At 33.7% G+C, this 21,542-nt stretch overlaps 1 protein-coding gene across 1 annotated transcript; it reads left to right on the top strand.

The window, feature by feature from the left end:
* Nucleotides 1–4,414: 4,414 nt before the first annotated feature.
* Nucleotides 4,415–6,142, top strand: LOC114413817 (AP2/ERF and B3 domain-containing transcription repressor TEM1-like). Its single transcript, XM_028378346.1, has one exon. It carries the CDS (start codon nucleotides 4,679–4,681, stop codon nucleotides 5,831–5,833), a length of 1,155 nt encoding a protein of 384 aa, XP_028234147.1. The 5' UTR covers nucleotides 4,415–4,678; the 3' UTR covers nucleotides 5,834–6,142.
* The last annotated feature ends 15,400 nt before the right edge of the window (nucleotides 6,143–21,542 follow it).

The raw sequence follows: 21,542 nt of genomic DNA, 5'->3' as shown, positions 1-21,542 counted from the left end.
TTCATCATTTTCAAATTTTTTTATGTAATTTTTAAAACTCAAATATGAGTTTAGTTAGGAAACAAACTAAGTAATCCATTCTCTAGCCAGGACTTTTAGGTTTAAAACTAGTTATCACACATATACACACACATATATATATATATATATATATGCCACTATTCACAATGATATTAAAATAAGTTTATTTCTTCTAAAAAAAATTCTTGATGCGTGATAGCTTGAAAATTTCTTACTTATTGCCAAAGCTTCTTTGTATGTAGATATGTTTATTTAAGACACAAATACCAAAGCTTCAGCTCATGTTTCGTCCGAGTAAAAATATATAGTTAGTACCAAGCGAGGACTGAATATAGTAATAGTCTAATTGATGGGGAATTCACAATGGTAGATCCCGTGTGGCTAATATATACTCTAAACCTTTATAATAAAAAAATAATGCAGTAAAAAATAATTAATAAAATACTCTTTTTAATGCACTTTTTTATTAATTGATTTCTTTTGAAATTCGCTTAATTGTGTAGATTTTCCCCCTATTTAACGAGTTTTACAAATAATTTTATATATTTGTAATACAAAAAAGAATATATTAAAATATTATAAAAAAGAATATATTAAAAATGTTAGGTTGCCATATTATTTTACGTTTATTTACACTAAGGAATTATGCAACGGTTACTTCCAAAACAAAAACCATGTTCTTGATTTTTTTTATATTCAATTAAAACTTTTAAATGACATAAATAAATTTTGTGGTATTTAATTTGAATTATTAATATTTTTTAAAAAATACAACAAAATTTAATATTATTTAATTAAGATTTTTAACATTTTTTTAATATTAAAAAGTATAAAGATTTCGATAGATCTTTTTTTAATATAAATTTCATGTAACTTTTCAGTAAATAAGACTTTCTAGATTATTTTTTTTTTCATTACTCATAATTTATTTTCTCTTTCTTGAAGACAATATAAATATTTATGTATGACACTTCATAATTTTTAATATATTGTTAATCTTCAATAAACATATGTTCATTTAGTATTAGTATGTACAAACTACTTCTTTTTTCTCTTATTTCTTTGTAGCAACTTTTCGCTATTAAAATATAAATACAATTATTTGTTATGTATTATAAACGCGTAAACATGTTGGCCCATGGAAATTCTATCTTTTTGCACATGTGATTTCTTTTTATGGCATTCCTTGTGACTTATTAAACTTTTCATTATTAATACAAATACAATCATTCTTAACTATCTATTCAAATGAAGATTTCTTTAACACTAGAAATAACTTCAAACTTAGATATATTTTTTAGCATGCAACATGTTGGGGGATTTGATTGATGAGAAACAACATCATTTTTAACAATGATAGGATAAGTTATCTAAAACTCATTTCATCTATTAAAACTTATTCATAGAAGTAGTTATTATACAAAGTTGGGATTCAACAGGAACCTTCTATTCCTCATGGTGCACATGTCTTGGAACATGTCTTCCCTCATGACTTGTGAATTTACAAGATTTTAAAATACTATGTCTTTCCTGTTGTCCTTCAAAATCTTGTAAATTCATCAAATTCTTCTAAATCTTATGAATTTGTGTTTTATAAATCTATTAAAATTTAAACTACAAAACCTAAATCATAGAAATCTTTCAATTTTTTTTAAAGTTGTTATATTCTTACAAAATCGTTTAAAATTCACGTGATCTTTTATACTAAAAAAATATTTTAAAATCCAAATTTAATACACCCCTAGATATTAGGAGGAAAGATTTTGTTGTTGATAATAGATTAATAGTTTTACTTATCTTCAACAAAATTATCTTTACTAGAAAAAGATGTATAATTTCTTAAAAAAAGTGTAAGAGAATTTCAAAAATAAAAATTTAAAAAATTAAAATTATAAATATAAAATATTTATCAATTTTATCTTTATTGAAAAATCTTTCTAATCAAATCCATATCCTAAATTCCAAATATATTTTTCTATCTGCATACTCGAACAGAAATAGATCTTGAACTCAGTTCCACTCATAGTGAGAGATTTGAATCTTTAATAAAAATTAATTGAAGATGCAAACTTTTAACCAACGCGTTTGTTAGCGATTCTTCTTTGACGTATGTAGAAATCAAACCTAGTTTCACTCTAGCTTTCTTTCATGACTTCAGAAACTTTATCATTACAATCCAATATGTTAGTAACTTTAGAATTCAGTATATACATTTTGGAATTACAATTCAGAAAATGTTGATCTGGGAGTAATCGAGGCCTGATTTGATCTGATGACGTGACTGAAATTAATTTAAATAATTAAATAATGTGTTGCCAATTCAACCACAATATGCTCGTGAATTAATTAAATTTTGATATTTTAAATTCTAGTAAACAAGAGAAAATTAGTATATACATTTTTAAAAGAGTATTTTTAATATAAAATAATATTTTTTTTTATTTTTAAATTAATAAAAACGACATGATTGAATAGTGTTTTTTTTAAATAATTGTTTCTTTATAAATATGAATCTACTTGTAATTCATACTGTACGTATCATTCAGGTATTTTAATCTTCCCCTTTATCAGATATGGTCTTATTTAATAAAGACAAAAATATAACTAATGAATCTTATTATCAAATTATTTAATAAAAAATTGTTTTAGGATGACACTAACCACTACAGTTGGAGTAACAATTACACATGGGTAAGACAAGTGAATCATATTTCTAATATATCTACCTCTAAATACTAACTTTACACGTATTGAATATTAATTCGAGACATTATCATAAACATTAGTATTTATCTATCTACGAATTTATCATGTGCTATTATTGAAAAATTTGGTGGGAATATTATCATCATCTTAGGAGAGGGTCCACATAAGAACCCCAGAAAGGACAGACCCACCGTCTCTAGCGCCATGGGTTTAATTACCATCAACTATTCCGTGTGTGTGGAGTCCCCTCCCAAGGCCAAGGACTCACTCCGTACAGAATCCACATATCATAATATGCAATTTTCCTTTCTTTACCCACCGATGCCATTCTTTACTGGTTTTTTCAAACATATCCATAATATGCAACCTTATTCATTATGAATCAATAACTATTAACATAAGTGATAATAATTTATATTTTTTTAATTAATCAAGTTATATATAATTTGAATTCTTACTTTAAATATAAAATAAATCTAAAAAATATTTATTTTATATGTGTTTATGGTCTTTGATAATTACTTCCTGTAAAAGTTATTTCATAAAAAAAATAAAAGAAAAACTCATCCACACAAAAAGGTGCCCCCAACCCCTTAACTTAGTACACGTCAAAACACTCTTTCTTTGGATCAATAAATGGCTACGATTGTTAATAGCCGGAGAGGGCCTATAATAATGCACCACAAGGGTTGTCTCAATCTGTACCTTGAACCATTCCAAGTCATTCTAAGATGTTTCATTTTGAACAATGAATGCACACATAACAAACAAGAGAAACAAAACCACCACCCCAACTTGAGCAAACGAAACGTCCATGTAATTGGAGAGAATTGTGAAATGGTGGTGGGTTATTTTAGATTTTTCGAATTTTAGGTTTTTGCTCCAATTTTATTTTTCCCTTGTTTTGTTTTTGTTTTATTTTGCTGAGAAGATACTTGGGTGAACCTGGCTAATAAGACAAAGTGGAACTTGGCAAGGACGAATGAGATGAAGCCAAGTGGGGACAAATGAAGGAAGGTAAGAATTTTCTTGTTGGATGAGCATGTCCCTTCTTCAATACCTATCCATGCCTCCAATAAAACCATAGCCCCACGACCCATCCAAGTGGAAGGAAAATAATCCCCTCACCCATTATTTTCCCCCTTTTCACTTACTAATATTTATAATGTTTACCCAGGTTTGCCGAATAAAAACAACAACAAATAATAGAGAGGATTTTGATCAAGGACATATTTATTACTAATTAAAAAAAAAAATATTAAACTGGTGAAAATTTACATTTAAATTGAGATATACAAAGTGAGAGATGTGCGCACAGTAGCAGCAACGTTCAGGGGGGATGAACTTCAACTAAATCAAGAAGGTCCACCCTCCTCATGTGAAACCCATCAACTTGTTAAATAAGTGGGTCCCATCTCACATACAAAGCCCACAACTCAACATAACACTGAGTCATAACATAATCCTATTCTCTACTCATCACAACACAACAGAGAGCAAAGACCCACCACCACCCCTCTTCTACTTTTTACCACCTTCCCATTCCTTACAGTCCCCACTTTCACACCATGAATCTTCCTAATCCCTCCCCCATTCCAGTTGACCCACACCCCACACCATCCCCCTCTCTCTCTTAAATATACCACATTATTAAACAAAAACTATGCAACTAGTTATTAATATCACCTCATCATTAATAAATTGTCCCAACTAAGCATATTTCCTTTTCCACTTAGGATAATATTAAAATAACACATTTACTAGGGACTGTTTCCTTCTATATATATTCCCTCCTCAAACAACCCCTATTCCCACCCAAACTCATCTATCTTTGCTTCCCCTTAGTCAAACAAAGTAACACACCATCCATCCTCTCTCTCTTCTCTTCTTCTGTTCTCTAGTTTCCTGCTCTTGTTTCTTAGAATCCGTACGGTCTAATCAACACAACAAAATGGATGCAATTAGTTGCCTGGATGAGAGCACCACCACCGAGTCACTCTCCATAAGTCAGGCGAAGCCTTCTTCGACGATTATGTCGTCCGAGAAGGCTTCTCCTTCCCCGCCGCCGCCGAACAGGCTGTGCCGCGTCGGTAGCGGTGCTAGCGCAGTCGTGGATTCCGACGGCGGCGGCGGGGGTGGCAGCACCGAGGTGGAGTCGCGGAAGCTCCCCTCGTCCAAGTATAAGGGCGTCGTGCCCCAGCCCAACGGCCGCTGGGGCTCGCAGATTTACGAGAAGCACCAGCGCGTGTGGCTGGGAACGTTCAACGAGGAAGACGAGGCGGCGCGTGCGTACGACGTCGCCGTGCAGCGATTCCGCGGCAAGGACGCCGTCACAAACTTCAAGCCGCTCTCCGGCACCGACGACGACGACGGGGAATCGGAGTTTCTCAACTCGCATTCGAAATCCGAGATCGTCGACATGCTGCGTAAGCATACGTACAATGACGAGCTGGAACAAAGCAAGCGCAGCCGCGGCTTCGTACGTCGGCGCGGCTCCGCCGCCGGCGCCGGAAACGGAAACTCAATCTCCGGCGCGTGTGTTATGAAGGCGCGTGAGCAGCTATTCCAGAAGGCCGTTACGCCGAGCGACGTTGGGAAACTGAACCGTTTGGTGATACCGAAGCAGCACGCGGAGAAGCACTTTCCTTTACAGAGCGCTGCTAACGGCGTTAGCGCGACGGCGACGGCGGCGAAGGGCGTTTTGTTGAACTTCGAAGACGTTGGAGGGAAAGTGTGGCGGTTTCGTTACTCGTATTGGAACAGTAGCCAGAGTTACGTCTTGACCAAAGGTTGGAGCCGGTTCGTTAAGGAGAAGAATCTGAAAGCCGGTGACACGGTTTGTTTTCAACGGTCCACTGGACCGGACAGGCAGCTTTACATCGATTGGAAGACGAGGAATGTTGTTAACGAGGTCGCGTTGTTCGGACCGGTTGTCGAACCGATCCAGATGGTTCGGCTCTTTGGTGTTAACATTTTGAAACTACCCGGTTCAGATTCTATCGCCAATAACAATAATGCAAGTGGGTGCTGCAATGGCAAGAGAAGAGAAATGGAACTCTTTTCATTAGAGTGTAGCAAGAAACCTAAGATTATTGGTGCTTTGTAGCGTTACGTTACTTTTTTTGAGTTTTTTTTTTTTTTGAGTTTTGTGACTGATGAAAGAAAGAAGGTACAAGAAGAACGGCGGTGTAGTGGCATAGTGGCATCGCAAGTTGCTGCAAAAGGTGAATTGTATATTACTTAATATTAGATGCTGAAATATTAGGTGTAATGTAACAAAAAACTGTACAAGGAGAAGAAAAAAGGTTCTAAGAAGGGGAGAAGCTAGAAGAAAAAAAATGATGTCATCATGGGATAACTGTTTAATTGTATATGTTGATAATATTGTTGAATGTTGATTATTATGTTCACGGCATCTGATGTTTTTTTTCTGTTTTTTAGTTTGGGGGGGGGGGGGGGGGGGGGGGGGGGGGTGGGGTGGGGGGGGGGTGAGGGAAGTATGGGACATGGGTTTCCAAAAATATCCGTGTTGATTGTTGAGCGCACAAAACAAACAATTTTTTTTTGTTGATGAATGAAAAGTAGTATGATGGTTGAGGAAACTAATTAATTTTCTTGGTGTGTATTTTGGGTAATCTTAATGAGGCATTTTGTCAGGTAGTGAGACTTGTTATTAAAATTAAGTAAATTTTAATTGGTGTACGAAGAGTATTGATTAAAGAATTTAAGTAAATGTTTTTATTAGATTGATACTTTTTTTGTTTTCTTATATTTTTATAATTAGTTTTTTTAAAATTTTAATTTCTTAATTGATGTCTTTGGTTAGTAAGAAGATTATGATTATATGAATAAAATAAATAAAAGATAGAAAAGGAAAGAGGGGTTGATTTTGGGGCAATAGGAGGTGAAGAGGGGTATCCTGACCTAAGGAAGTGTGAACAAGTTGATAATGAGACATTTGTCCAATAAAGAAAGAGCCTGGTTGGCAAGTGGGCATGTGTGATTTTGTTGTCGTGTACACTGTACATGCCCACATTGTTTCTAATCTTAAAAATCAACCCTTCTTCTCAGTACGTCGCTTTTGGAACGGTCAACTTTACATGAAGCTTTGTTTGTGGCATCATTCGGCACTATTGCAGAATCTGGAACTCAGATTTTGCTCGAGACGTGTATATGTATTGCGAATACCAATATCATTTCGAAAACCACGATTCTACGCATATGCTCTATACAATGCTTTTTTTTTTTTTGGTGATATGCTCTATACATTGCTCTCACTTCATAATTAACCATTTCACATTGTTTCAAATTGTAAATTATTATTATCTAATGCGTGAATTAACTAGTGAGATTATACTAATTTAATCGATAATACTTGAAAAGAGAATTGTCATCTATAGTAATATTATCCGGTTTGAATAGATTGATTGGCTGATCTAATGGAGGATACATATAGTTTAAAGAAAAATATTATCAATCATTGAATGTAAAAGATTGCGTTTATCCTGTCTAGTATTTAAACATTGAACATGAAAGTTTAAATTTGAATTACTACACTTTAATTTGTTACTGTGTACCATCCTTTTGTGTCCTTATCTTCTCGTCAAATTTCGGAAAGAATAATGTAGAGAGATATCAGATAACTTATCCGTATCCCTTTAATACACAACATATTCTTGTGTTTTTATTCTTCGTTATATTCTCTACACCAGTTCAGACGATGTGCTTTTGGAATCAATGAACTTTTAGTACAGTTTTTTTCTTTTGGGTGTTTGCGTATTGCTTACAAGGTTGGGAGTAAATATGTAAGAGTGCATAAATCTAAATGTTATGGCTATAAACTTTAGTCATAGCTAATGTATAATTATGAAGATCTAATGGAATATATTTATTTTTATTACACAGTTCCCTCTTTTTTAAATCTAACGTTTTTCTGCTTTTCAACTCGCGACTTTAGTTTCAGAAGTTAACAACACATTGAATTCTACGTGCAAAACAAACAATAATCGATTTGTTATTCTGAAAAAAAACTAAACTCAACACTACTCTATATATGCATAATTCTGTCGTTGTAGAGATTACTTAAATATATATGTTACTAATAGTAGTTCATTGTGCATTGCTTATTTTAAAAAAAATTCAAAGCATCTCAATGGTCAAATCACTATACAAGTTGATACATCGAATCGGAAGGGACCAAATTAATTTTCGATAATATTCTTTTGGCAAACTACTATATGCCTATATTGATTCATTAATATATACAGAGTGTTATGGATACACAAATGTCGGATTATGTCTTAAATATTATAGGCTTCGAAGCAATCCTAGCCAGTTGAGATTCAGTTTAATTGTTTTTTCTTTTTCTAGAAATAACCTCACACTTATTATATATAAAAAAGAAATATCCTCACACAGATGAAATGTGAAATTTGGGTTTGAAAGTGAGATTTTTTTTTTTGGAATGTGAGATTTAATCATCTACTATATAGCATAATATTTGTTTTTTTTTTATCCTTTTTCTAATTGACGTACGGAACTTGTTCATTTACCAGAAAACTTCAACATATAATAAATAGTAAAATTAAATGTCTAGCAAAATCGGGAATATTGTTTTAATTAATGCCCTAACGTACATTAGTTCTTCATTCTTACAAGTTGTCTACGAAATTAAGAATAGTATATTGTTTGAATATGTGCATGTAATAGACGTTATTACAACTAGATTATCATCATTGGTTTGACATATTACCATGGGTCTTATATATAAGAAACATAAGACAACTTATGAAGCTTAAGGAAAGTGATGATTACATTCAATATTACTATAAATTTAAATTTTATTTCAAAAAATATTCTAAAGTTTAAATATTATAAGTGATAATCTCATTTAATATCAGTACTCATAATTCAATGAGTGAATGTCTAGTAAATAGAATTAATAATAAATTAAGGGTATAAAAAAAATTTAACCCCTAATAAATTTGAAAGCTAGTTATTATTTCTTATAATTAAGATAAAAAAAAAGTTAATTTATTGTTTATATATAGGGCTAGAGGTAGTAATTTACACTAAACATTTCAGTACTATTTTTATATTTTAAGCATTCTATTTATCTTACACACCACAAATTAAGTGTTGTTATTGCAGTTGACATTATGAGTTAGGACCGAACTATCTTGCTAGTGAACAACGTTGACAATGTTTTTGCCTAAAAATGCCGTTGACAATGTTTTAGTCAAACCCGAGATTATGAATAAGCACCTACGCCATCAGTTAAAGTTGACAACGTTCCAACACTTATATTTTATTTGTCAAAACGAAGATTCTTCTCACAGATAGTAGATAACAATACGATATTTTTATAAGTTGAAATATATTTTAATTGTAATGAAAGATCAATTCAATTTGCCAGCACCTTCCTTACAGTTTCAACGCATGCTGTTCACGGGATGCCATAACCCTAACAAATATCATCTTGTTTTTTAGGATTTTTAAGTGTTGTTACATTTCATCATGCTATGAAAATTGATCATTTGATATATTTTCTTTGAATTGGATAGCACAACACAGAACTAATTCATTAGACAACTCTTAACAACTTTCAATAACAACACATATAATAAAGAAAACCAGCGGAAAATAATACACGCTGCATGTTAAAAAAAGAATAATTTTCCAACAATAATTACTGCGGTAATATTTTTAAAATTCTTAAATAAACTGAATCAATTGTACGGACCTGAGTGTGTGTATGCAAGACGTGTTTACATATATAATGTTAGAATAATTCAACTGCATGTAAAGACAAGAGTGTCTAGATGCAAGGCAACATGATAGAAAGTCTCACGCCTGGTTATCTGTACTAATAACAAGGTGATATCCATCTCTCTGTGAGTACCCAATTTTTAAACTGTTTTACCATTTAACTAATTTTCAAAAGAAAATAATACATTTTTAATCTTATACTTTATAAAATTCTTAGTTTTAGTTTTACATGTCATCATCAAACATTTTAGTTTCTGAACCTTTAAAAATTAATATGGTTTAGTCCCTCACGTCACATAAGATAATGGTGTTAAAAATATCTATCATGAGGGACTAAAAATTATCTTTCAATCACAAATTTTGAAAACTACCTCCAATCACAACTTTTGTTATAAAAGATAACTCTCAATCATGACTAGGCGCATGGTACCTGTTTTCAACAAAGTATCATGGGGCTACTCCAAAGTAAACTAAATTTCTGAACAAAAGCTTTATGAAATTATGAGGAAAGTCATACATGGTGAAAAATTTTAAATTCAAAAGTATCCAAATATTTTATTAATTCCTTAAAAGTCAGAACTGATCGGCACGTAAAATTCGTTGTTAGAACAAATGAGACAATGAGTGAAAGTTTGAAAAAGAAAAGAAAAGAAAAATTTCAAGACCCACATCGTTCAGAGTAAACACTTGAATAGTGTTTCACTCCCTATATATAGAGAGTCCATTTCTTCATTTTTTCTTGTTCCAGTTGAGAAGCATTTCCTCAACTTTTTCTTTCTCCCTCCCATATTTCAGCCGATGCATTTCTGGCAAACTTCTCCCTCTTTCGTTTTGTCGCACTAAATTTTCGGTTGGCTATTAGAGTGACTTTTCAAGTCATATTTTCGGTTGGCTGTTAGAGTGATTTTTCAAGTCATATTTTCGGGTGGCTTTAGAGTGACTTTTCCAGTCATACAAGAGGATGTAATTCTAGAAAGGTTCCCTCAATGCAGTGAAAATCTTATACAATGATTGGGCTGTTTGTTTTATCCTAGGGACTTCGTGGTTGATAGTCTGCTTGTACAATTTTTTGCAGTGTCATGAAACGTCTTAAAGAAAGCGACATTGTCCGCGACTCTGTAGATGCAATTGGCTTTGATGTTTTGATGATGATCATGATAATGTGTTGCAATTGATGCAAATGGGCTTTTCAAGATTAAAATTCAAGACAATACTTCAAGATTACAAGGCACAACATCAAGATGATCACTAGAATATTAGGAAGGGAATTCCTAATTGAATTAGCAAAGGTTTGGCCAAGTGATTTAAAATAAAAAGTGTTTTTCAAAGGTTTTACTCTCTGGTAATCGATTACCAGAGGATGTAATCGATTACCAGTGGCCAAATACATTTTATAACAGCTATAAAAATTTGAATTCGAAATTTCAAAAGATGTAATCGATTACCAGTGGCCAAATACATTTTATAACAGCTATAAAAATTTGAATTCGAAATTTTAAAAGCTGTAATCGATTACACAATATTGGTAATCGATTACCAGCAGTTAGTAAACGTTTTAATTCAAATTTTAAAAGCTGTAATCGATTACACAATTACTGTAATCGATTACCAGACAGGAATTTCAGAAAAATAATTTCAAGAGTCACAACTTTTCAAAGACTTTACTCATGACCACCAATGGTCTATATATATGTGACTTAAACACGAAATTGCTCAGAGATTTTCAGAACAACAAAGTGTTTATCCTCTCAAAAAGCAATTTCATTTTATCCTCTTAAAGAATTCCTTGGCCAATTCAATTGCAATTCATTAAGGAATTAATTGAGTGCTCAATCTGTAAAATCCATCTCTTTCAAGAGAGATTTGTTCCTCTTCTTCTTCTCATTCTCTAAGGGATTAAGAGACTGTGAGTCTCTTGTTGTAAAGAATCTCTAAACACAAAGGAAGGGTTGTCCTTGTGTGTTTAGAACTTGTAAAAGGAATTTACAAGTTAGTGGAACTCTCAAGTGGGTTGCTTGGGGACTGGACGTAGGCACAAGGGTGTGGCCGAACCAGTATAAAACTGAGTTTGCATTTTCTCTTCCCTTAATCTCCTTTATTTATTATTGCTTTATATTCATAATTCAAGTTGCTTCATTTGAATTAATATTTAAGAAGATTGTCATTAAGGGAATTCATAACTTAAGTAAAAAGTAAGATAGATTTTTAATTAGGAGAAAAGTTTGGAATATCTTAATTCAACCCCCCCTTCTTAAGATATCTGAGGCCACTTGTCTAACAAGTGGTATCAGAGCTTCATTCTTGTACAAAGTTTAGAAGCTTCAAGAAAAAGATGGCCTCAGCAAATTCCTTATTTCCAGAAGGGAATTCTATCAATAGACCTCCAATCTTTAATGGAGAGGGTTACCACTACTGGAAAACCCGAATGCAAATTTTTATCGAGGCAATAGATCTAAATATCTGGGAAGCCATTGAAATAGGGCCTTATATACCCACCACAGTAGAAAGAGTTTCAATAGATGGTAGTTCATCAAGTGAAAGCATAACCATAGAAAAACCTAGAGATAGATGGTCTGAAGAGGATAGAAAACGAGTACAATACAACCTAAAAGCCAAAAACATAATAACATCTGCCCTAGGAATGGATGAATATTTCAGAGTTTCAAATTGCAAGAGTGCTAAGGAAATGTGGGACACTCTTCGATTAACACATGAAGGAACTACAGATGTTAAAAGATCTAGGATAAATGCACTAACTCATGAGTATGAATTATTTAGAATGAATACAAATGAAAATATTCAGAGTATGCAAAAGAGATTTACACATATAGTAAATCATCTAGCAGCCTTAGGCAAAGAATTTCAAAATGAAGATCTTATAAACAAGGTGCTAAGATGTTTAAGTAGAGAATGGCAACCCAAAGTAACGGCTATTTCTGAATCAAGAGATTTGTCTAACATGTCTCTTGCCACTTTATTTGGTAAGTTGCAGGAACACGAGATGGAACTATTGAGATTGCACCAAAATGAAGAAAATGACAAGAAAAAGAAAGGAATTGCTCTTAAAGCATCATCCTCATTTCAAGAAGAAAGTGATCAGGATAATGATGCAGATGATGATGATGATCTAAGTTTCTTTGTAAAAAGGTTCAACAAATTTCTTAAAGTAAGAGGAAATCAGAGGCGATCAAATTTTAAATCAAAGAGAAGGACAGAAAATTCATCCTCTACTCTAAAATGCTTTGAATGCAATCAACCTGGACATCTGAGGGTTGATTGTCCCATCTTCAAGAAAAAGATGGAAAAATCTGAAAAGAAAAATCATAGTGAGAAGAAACTAAAGAAAGCATACATCACATGGGATGAAAATGATTTGGAATCCTCTGATGATTCTGAAAATGAAGAGATAAATCTTTGCCTTATGGCAAAAAGTTACGAAAGTGATGAAGAGGTATCTTTGAGAAAGAAGTGGTACATAGATAGCGGATGCTCAAAACATATGACTGGAGATGCATCAAATTTTACACACATATCTCCAAAGAAAAGCGGGCATGTAACATATGGTGACAACAACAAAGGTAGAATTCTTGGAGTGGGTAAAATAGGTACAAATTCTTCAAACTCCATTGAAAATGTTCTACTTGTTGAAGGCCTTAAGCATAGCCTGCTTAGCGTTAGTCAACTATGTGACAAAGGCTATCTAGTATCATTTGATTCTCAGAAATGTCTTATAGAACATAAGCATGACATTAATATAAAGCATGTAGGACATAGAGTCAATAATGTTTACATGATAGACTTAAGCATAAAACAAGAAAACAATCATTGCTTTCTTAGTAAAGATGATGATCCATGGTTATGGCATAAAAGAATTGCTCACATAAACATGGATCACTTAAATAAATTAATTTCAAAAGATTTAGTAGTTGGTTTGCCTAAATTGAAATTTGAAAAAGATAAATTATGCGATGCATGTCAAAAGGGCAAACAAACAAGAGTCTCATTCAAATCTAAAAATGTTGTTTCAACCACTCGACCATTACAGTTATTGCATATGGATCTATTTGGTCCATCTAGAACCATGAGTTTTGGAGGAAATTACTATGCTTTAGTTATAGTTGATGATTTCTCTAGATATACTTGGACATTATTTATTACACATAAAAGTGATTCATTCCATGCATTTAGGAAACTTGCTAAAGTCATACAAAACAAGAAAAATCTCAAGATTGCATCCATTAGAAGTGATCATGGGGGTGAATTTGAAAATAAAGATTTTGAATTATTTTGTGATGAACATGGTATTGAACATAATTTTTCTGCACCAAGAACTCCTCAACAAAATGGAGTTGTTGAGAGGAAAAATAGGTCATTGGAAGAAATTGCAAGAACTTTATTAAATGATACTTCTCTTCCAAAGTATTTTTGGGCTGAAGCTGTCAATACTGCATGTTACATCATGAATAGAGCCTTGATAAGACCTATTTTAAAGAAAACCCCATATGAATTATTTAACGGTAGAAAACCTAATATTTCTCATCTACATGTTTTTGGGTGCAAGTGCTTTGTACTTAATAATGGTAAAGATAATCTAGGAAAATTCGATGCAAAATCTGATGAAGGCATTTTTCTTGGATATTCTTTACAAAGCAAAGCATATAGAATATATAATAAGAGAACTATGAATATAGAGGAATCCATTCATGTTACCTTTGATGAATCTAATGCTATATTGTCAACAAAGAATATGCTAGATGACATTGCAGATTCTTTAGAACATATGAATATTCATGAACAAGATTCTAAAGGAAATGACAAAGGAAACAATGAAGATCCTCCAGAAGAAGGCAAATCCAATGATGCACTCCCAAGAGAATGGAAAACTTCAAGAGATCATCCCCTCGACAATATTATTGGTGATATCTCAAAAGGGGTAACAACTAGACATTCTCTTAAAGATTTATGCAATAATATGGCTTTTGTATCTATGATTGAACCTAAAAATATAAAAGAAGCCATAGTAGATGATAATTGGATCATTGCCATGCAAGAAGAACTAAACCAATTTGAAAGAAACAATGTATGGAAATTAGTAGAAAAACCTGAAAATTATCCTGTCATTGGAACAAAATGGGTTTTTAGAAATAAATTAGATGAACATGGGATAATTATTAGAAATAAAGCTAGATTAGTAGCAAAAGGGTATAATCAAGAAGAGGGGATAGACTATGAAGAAACATATGCTCCTGTTGCAAGATTAGAAGCCATTAGAATGCTTTTGGCATATGCATCCATAATGAACTTTAAACTTTATCAAATGGATGTTAAGAGTGCCTTTTTAAATGGCTTAATTCAAGAAGAGGTATATGTTGAACAACCCCCTGGTTTTGAAATTTCTGATAAACCAAACCATGTTTATAAATTACAAAAGGCTCTTTATGGTTTGAAACAAGCCCCTAGGGCATGGTATGAACGATTAAGTAATTTTCTTCTTGAAAAAGAATTCTCCAGAGGTAAAATGGATACCACATTATTCATAAAGAGAAGGCATAATGATATTTTGTTGGTTCAAATATATGTTGATGATATAATTTTTGGATCCACTAATGATTCATTGTGCAAGGAGTTTTCCCTTGATATGCAAAGTGAATTTGAAATGTCAATGATGGGAGAACTAAAGTACTTTCTGGGATTACAAATCAAGCAAACTCAAGAAGGTATATTCATCAATCAATCCAAATACTGCAAGGAATTGATCAAAAGATTTGGGATGGATAGTGCAAAACACATGTCTACACCGATGAGCACTAATTGTTACTTAGATAAAGATGAATCTGGTCAGTCTATAGACATAAAACAATATCGAGGTATGATCGGATCTCTTCTTTATTTATCTGCTAGTAGACCTGATATTATGTTTAGTGTATGCATGTGTGCTAGGTTTCAATCCAACCCCAAACAATCACATCTAAGTGCAGTAAAGAGAATCATGAGATATCTATTAGGAACAATCAATTTAGGATTATGGTATCCTAAGAATTCAACATGTAACTTAATAGGATATTCTGATTCTGATTTTGCCGGATCTAAAACTGATAGAAAAAGTACAAGTGGAACTTGTCAATTTATTGGATCGGCTCTTGTCTCATGGCATAGTAAGAAACAAAACAGTGTTGCTTTATCTACTGCTGAAGCGGAGTATATCTCTGCCGGTAGTTGTTGTGCACAAATTTTATGGATGAAGCAACAATTATCTGACTATGGCATCATTCTTGATCGCATACCTATTAAGTGTGATAATACTAGTGCCATAAATCTATCCAAAAACCCAGTTCAACATTCAAGAACTAAACACATAGAGATTAGACACCACTTTCTTAGAGATCATGTCTTAAAGGGAGATTGTGTATTAGAATTTGTTGATACTAAGAATCAACTTGCTGATATTTTCACTAAACCTCTCCCCAAGGAAGTGTTTTTCTCTATTAGAAGAGAATTAGGTCTCTTAGATGTAAGAGATTTAGAAAAATAGGAATTGATTGGTTGATTGATTGGTTGATTGATTGGTTGATTTACTTTTTACCTTTTGATTGTAGATTATTTTGGTTGATCTTGTTTGAATTCTTGTTTTTATAATAGAATTTATGATTTCTTGTGTATATAGTAATTGAATGATTGAATTTAGTGTATTAGTAGTGAAAATTAGACATATAGGATGTATTTGAGCATAAATATAGATATTCTCTTAGAAACTAGCCTAGGATAGGCTCTGGTAATCGATTACCAATAAGTGTAATCGATTACACATGAACAGGCAGCCTGTAATCGATTACAACATCCTGTAATCGATTACCAGAAGGCTTATTGGGCCTGTAATCGATTACCAATACCTGTAATCGATTACAATGCGTCATCTTCTATAAATACTCACGAAATCGGAGCTCGTGCGCAGCCAAAGCTTCCTCCACGTTTTCCTCCATACCTAGAACTTCAAACCTTCGATTCTCACTCGATTCTTCACCAAATCACGTCCCGTAAAGCCCAATCTTCCTCTTTTTCACTCCTCTTTCACTTCCACCGATCAAAATCCAGAAAAACTTCATCAAATGGCAGAGCCATCAAAGAAGAGAAAGGGATCATCTTCCACCGCCACCGCTGCTGCCCATCGCCGTCACGGCCCATCCGGAGCACCCACAGCACCTATTCCTCCTTCTTTGTCATCTCCAAGATCATCAACATTGTTTTCATCCGATGATCAACGTCTACGGTACCTTTCTCAGTTTTCTTCTAGAATAATCTTAGACCCTAAGTACCTAGACGTAGAGTTCTTTAATGATGAAACGTTTGATTGCTATCAAGTGTTTCAAAATTCTGGTCTTGTTGATTTCATGTCATTTAAATTGCCATATTATCCTGAACTTGTAAAGGTCTTCTACTGCAATTTAAAAATTCAGGATGGTATTATTATGTCTGAGGTGCATGGTACTTCTATGGTCATTGATCAGTCACTTTTCTTTTCTTTGACTCATTTACCCAGTCAAGGTGCACCTTTTGAGGGCACCATTGTTGATGACTGGAAATTCGATTATTCGAGTCATGATGCTCGTCGCATGGTCTGCAATGATCAAGCTGACATGACCGGTAGATTGTTGGCCGGGTCATTAACTTTTGATAATCGCATCATGCATTATATCATTGTTAGAATTTTGCTTCCTCGGTCTTCAAATTTAGCACAAGCCTCTGAGGAGGATTTGATTCTTATGTGGGCTTTTCTAACCGGTCGTCAGATCGACTGGGCCCATTTGGTTCGGTACCGAATGCATAAGGCATTACGGGCCAATGCACCTCTTCCTTATCCACACTTGATTACTCTGTTTTTGCGTCATTTTCAAATTCCGCTTGATGATGAACCCTTTGTTCAAGTCAAGCGTTCCTTTGCAATTGGTGCTGGTGCAGTGACCTCCTTTGGGTATCGTAAAGATCGGAATGGACAATGGCTGAAGAAGGATGCACTCCCTCCTCAAGATGAACGTACTCCTTCACCTCCTCCTCAACGTGAGGATTCCGCTCTCATGAATGAAGTCCTCTCCGAATTACGGGGTCTTCGTTCGTATGTTGGTGACCGCTTTGACTCGTTAGATTCACGCTTTGCCGGTATGGACATTCGTCTTACACAGCTTGAAGAGGATGTCGGATACATTCGTCAGAGTTTCGATCTTCCACCACCTCCTCCGTCTTCTTAGCTTTTAGATTCTGATTATTTATCTTTTATAAGCCGTGTATTTTGGCTTTTAGTTTCTTAGAATTTACATTATTATGCTAAGTACTTTGCTTATTTATCTTGTGGATTTTAAATTTCAGTCTTGGATGTTTTGTGGTTGTTGACATTTTCAGTTATTTGGATTCTGGTTTGATTATTTCTTGTTTGTGAGTTTGGCTTATTGTATTTAATACTCTGATGCTTATATCTTGCTACTCCATTGTTGTAACTATGTTGATTTCCGAGTTCTTTGGCTTTTTGATGTTGCCAAAGGGGGAGAAAAAGGTTGTAGCAAAGAAAAAGCTTAAGAAAAAGCTTAACAAACTTAGAAATCAAGTGATCATGTATTCCGAAATATAGGGGGAGAAAACGGATGCACATTTTATCTATAAACAATTGTTTGTTGCTTGCTTGAATCTTGATTTCAGGTATTGTATTGTCATCATCAAAAAGGGGGAGATTGTAGATGCAATTGGCTTTGATGTTTTGATGATGATCATGATAATGTGTTGCAATTGATGCAAATGGGCTTTTCAAGATTAAAATTCAAGACAATACTTCAAGATTACAAGGCACAACATCAAGATGATCACTAGAATATTAGGAAGGGAATTCCTAATTGAATTAGCAAAGGTTTGGCCAAGTGATTTAAAATAAAAAGTGTTTTTCAAAGGTTTTACTCTCTGGTAATCGATTACCAGAGGATGTAATCGATTACCAGTGGCCAAATACATTTTATAACAGCTATAAAAATTTGAATTCGAAATTTCAAAAGATGTAATCGATTACCAGTGGCCAAATACATTTTATAACAGCTATAAAAATTTGAATTCGAAATTTTAAAAGCTGTAATCGATTACACAATATTGGTAATCGATTACCAGCAGTTAGTAAACGTTTTAATTCAAATTTTAAAAGCTGTAATCGATTACACAATTACTGTAATCGATTACCAGACAGGAATTTCAGAAAAATAATTTCAAGAGTCACAACTTTTCAAAGACTTTACTCATGACCACCAATGGTCTATATATATGTGACTTAAACACGAAATTGCTCAGAGATTTTCAGAACAACAAAGTGTTTATCCTCTCAAAAAGCAATTTCATTTTATCCTCTTAAAGAATTCCTTGGCCAATTCAATTGCAATTCATTAAGGAATTAATTGAGTGCTCAATCTGTAAAATCCATCTCTTTCAAGAGAGATTTGTTCCTCTTCTTCTTCTCATTCTCTAAGGGATTAAGAGACTGTGAGTCTCTTGTTGTAAAGAATCTCTAAACACAAAGGAAGGGTTGTCCTTGTGTGTTTAGAACTTGTAAAAGGAATTTACAAGTTAGTGGAACTCTCAAGTGGGTTGCTTGGGGACTGGACGTAGGCACAAGGGTGTGGCCGAACCAGTATAAAACTGAGTTTGCATTTTCTCTTCCCTTAATCTCCTTTATTTATTATTGCTTTATATTCATAATTCAAGTTGCTTCATTTGAATTAATATTTAAGAAGATTGTCATTAAGGGAATTCATAACTTAAGTAAAAAGTAAGATAGATTTTTAATTAGGAGAAAAGTTTGGAATATCTTAATTCAACCCCCCCTTCTTAAGATATCTGAGGCCACTTGTCTAACAGACTCAACCAGTAATTTTTTCGGTTTGCCATAAATTATTTTTACAACAATTTTAAGACGAGTTTCGATTCTACCATGGCTACCGTAGATATTATTGGCTCGAACAACAATGACCTCAACAAACCTTTGGCAACAAAAGATGATGTTTTCTTTAACTATGAGGAAAGTTGCCTATGTTTTGAACACTGATATTCCAGTGGTACCTGAAGATGCTGAGAAGAAAGTGAAGGATAAAATGACTATGGAATTAGCTCTATGGAATGAAAATGATTACCTATGCAAGAATTTCATTCTGAATGGGTTAGCTGATGATCTCTATGATTATTATAGCCCATATAAGTCTGCCAAATTAGTTTGGCTAGCTCTGGAAAAGAAGTATGATACTGAGGAAGCTGGGACTAAAAAGTATGCTGTTAGTCGCTACCTCAAGTATCAAATGACTGATGATAAATCAGTAGAGTCTCAATCCCATGAGATACAGAAAATTGCTCATGATATCATATCAGAGGGTATGGCTTTGGATGAGCAATTTCAGGTTGTTGTCATCATAGATAAGCTGCCTCTTGGCTGGAAGGATCTCAAAAACCTTCTCAAACACAAGACCAAAGAATTCTCTTTGGAGTCTCTGATCACACGTTTGCGCATTGAGGAAGAGGCATGCAGACAAGATCAGAAAGATGAAGTGTTGGTTGTGTCTGACAACAACAATAAAAGGAAGAACACAGGTGCAGTTCTGAAGCCTACTGGCTAAAACTTTAAGAATCAGAACCGCAATGTGAACAATACCTCCAACCGCAACAAGAACCCCACAAGGGTCCAACATGCTAGACAACATCCACCTGCCAAGAATAATCCTGGTGAACCATTCCTCTGCTACAATTGTGGCAAACCAGGACATATGGCACGTAAATGCAGAAATCCTTCAATGACAGGTGCTCCCCAGTCTAACATGACTCAAGAACCATACATAGCTGTGATAACTGAGATCAATATGATTGGAGGATCAGATGGATGGTGGGTAGACACTGGCGCCTCCCGCCATGTTTGCTATGATCGTGCTATGTTTAAAACATACACGAATGTTGAAAATAAGAAAGTGCTGCTGGGTGATTCCCACACCACTACTGTTGCTGGAACTAGAGATGTTGAACTGAAGTTTACCTCTGGAAAGACTTTGATCCTCAAAGATGTGATGCATACTCCAGAGATGAGAAAGAATCTGGTTTCTGGTTTTCTTTTAAACAAGGCTGGGTTTACTTAGACCATAGGTGTAGATTTATTTACTTTGACCAAGAATGGAATATTTGTAAGGAAAGGGTACGCCACTGATGGCATGTTCAAATTGAATCTTGATATTAATAAAGTTTCTCCTTCTGCTTTCTTGCTATGTGATTTTAATATCTGGCATTCTAGACTTTGTCATATAAATAGTCGTTGCATATCTAACATGAGTAACTTGGGTTTTATTCCAAAGCTATCTTCAAATCACTTTGAAAAATGTGTTTTTTGCAGTCAATCTAAAATAACTAAGAAATCACATAAATCAGTAGTTAAAGAATCTGAGCCATTGGATTTAATACATTCTGATATATGTGAATTTGATGGAACGTTGACCAGAAATGGAAAACGATATTTTATCACTTTTATTGATGACTGCTCTGATTATACATATGTATATCTAATGAAAAATAAAAGTGAAGCGCTTGACATGTTTAAGTTATATGTAATAGAAATTGAAAATCAATTCAATAAGAAAATTAAGAAACTTCGAAGTGATAGAGGCGACTGCTCCATATTCACTTGAAATGAACGGTAAAGCTGAAAGAAAGAACAAAACTTTTACATAATTAGTTGTAGCTACTATGTTGAGTTCAAGTGCAACATCTTTTTGGTGGAGTGAAATTTTATTAACTGTTTGTTATGTGCTAAATAAAATCCCCAAATCAAAAAGCAAGACATCTCCCTATGAGATATTAAAGAAAAGACAACCAAATTGGTCCTATTTGAGAACTTGGGGATGTCTGGCCTATGTAAGGATCCCAGACCCCAAGAGGGTTAAACTCGCAAGTAGAGCCTATGAATGTGTGTTCATTGGTTATGTTATTAATAACAAAGCGTATAGGTTTTATGACCTAAACGCAAAAGTGATCATAGAGTCAAATTA

The sequence above is a fragment of the Glycine soja genome, chromosome 1 (genome assembly GCF_004193775.1).
Source record: "Glycine soja cultivar W05 chromosome 1, ASM419377v2, whole genome shotgun sequence".
NCBI classification, from domain to species: Eukaryota; Viridiplantae; Streptophyta; class Magnoliopsida; order Fabales; family Fabaceae; genus Glycine; species Glycine soja.
The sequence above is the reverse complement of the archived record's forward strand: the minus strand, read 5'-3'. Positions and strand labels throughout refer to the sequence as shown.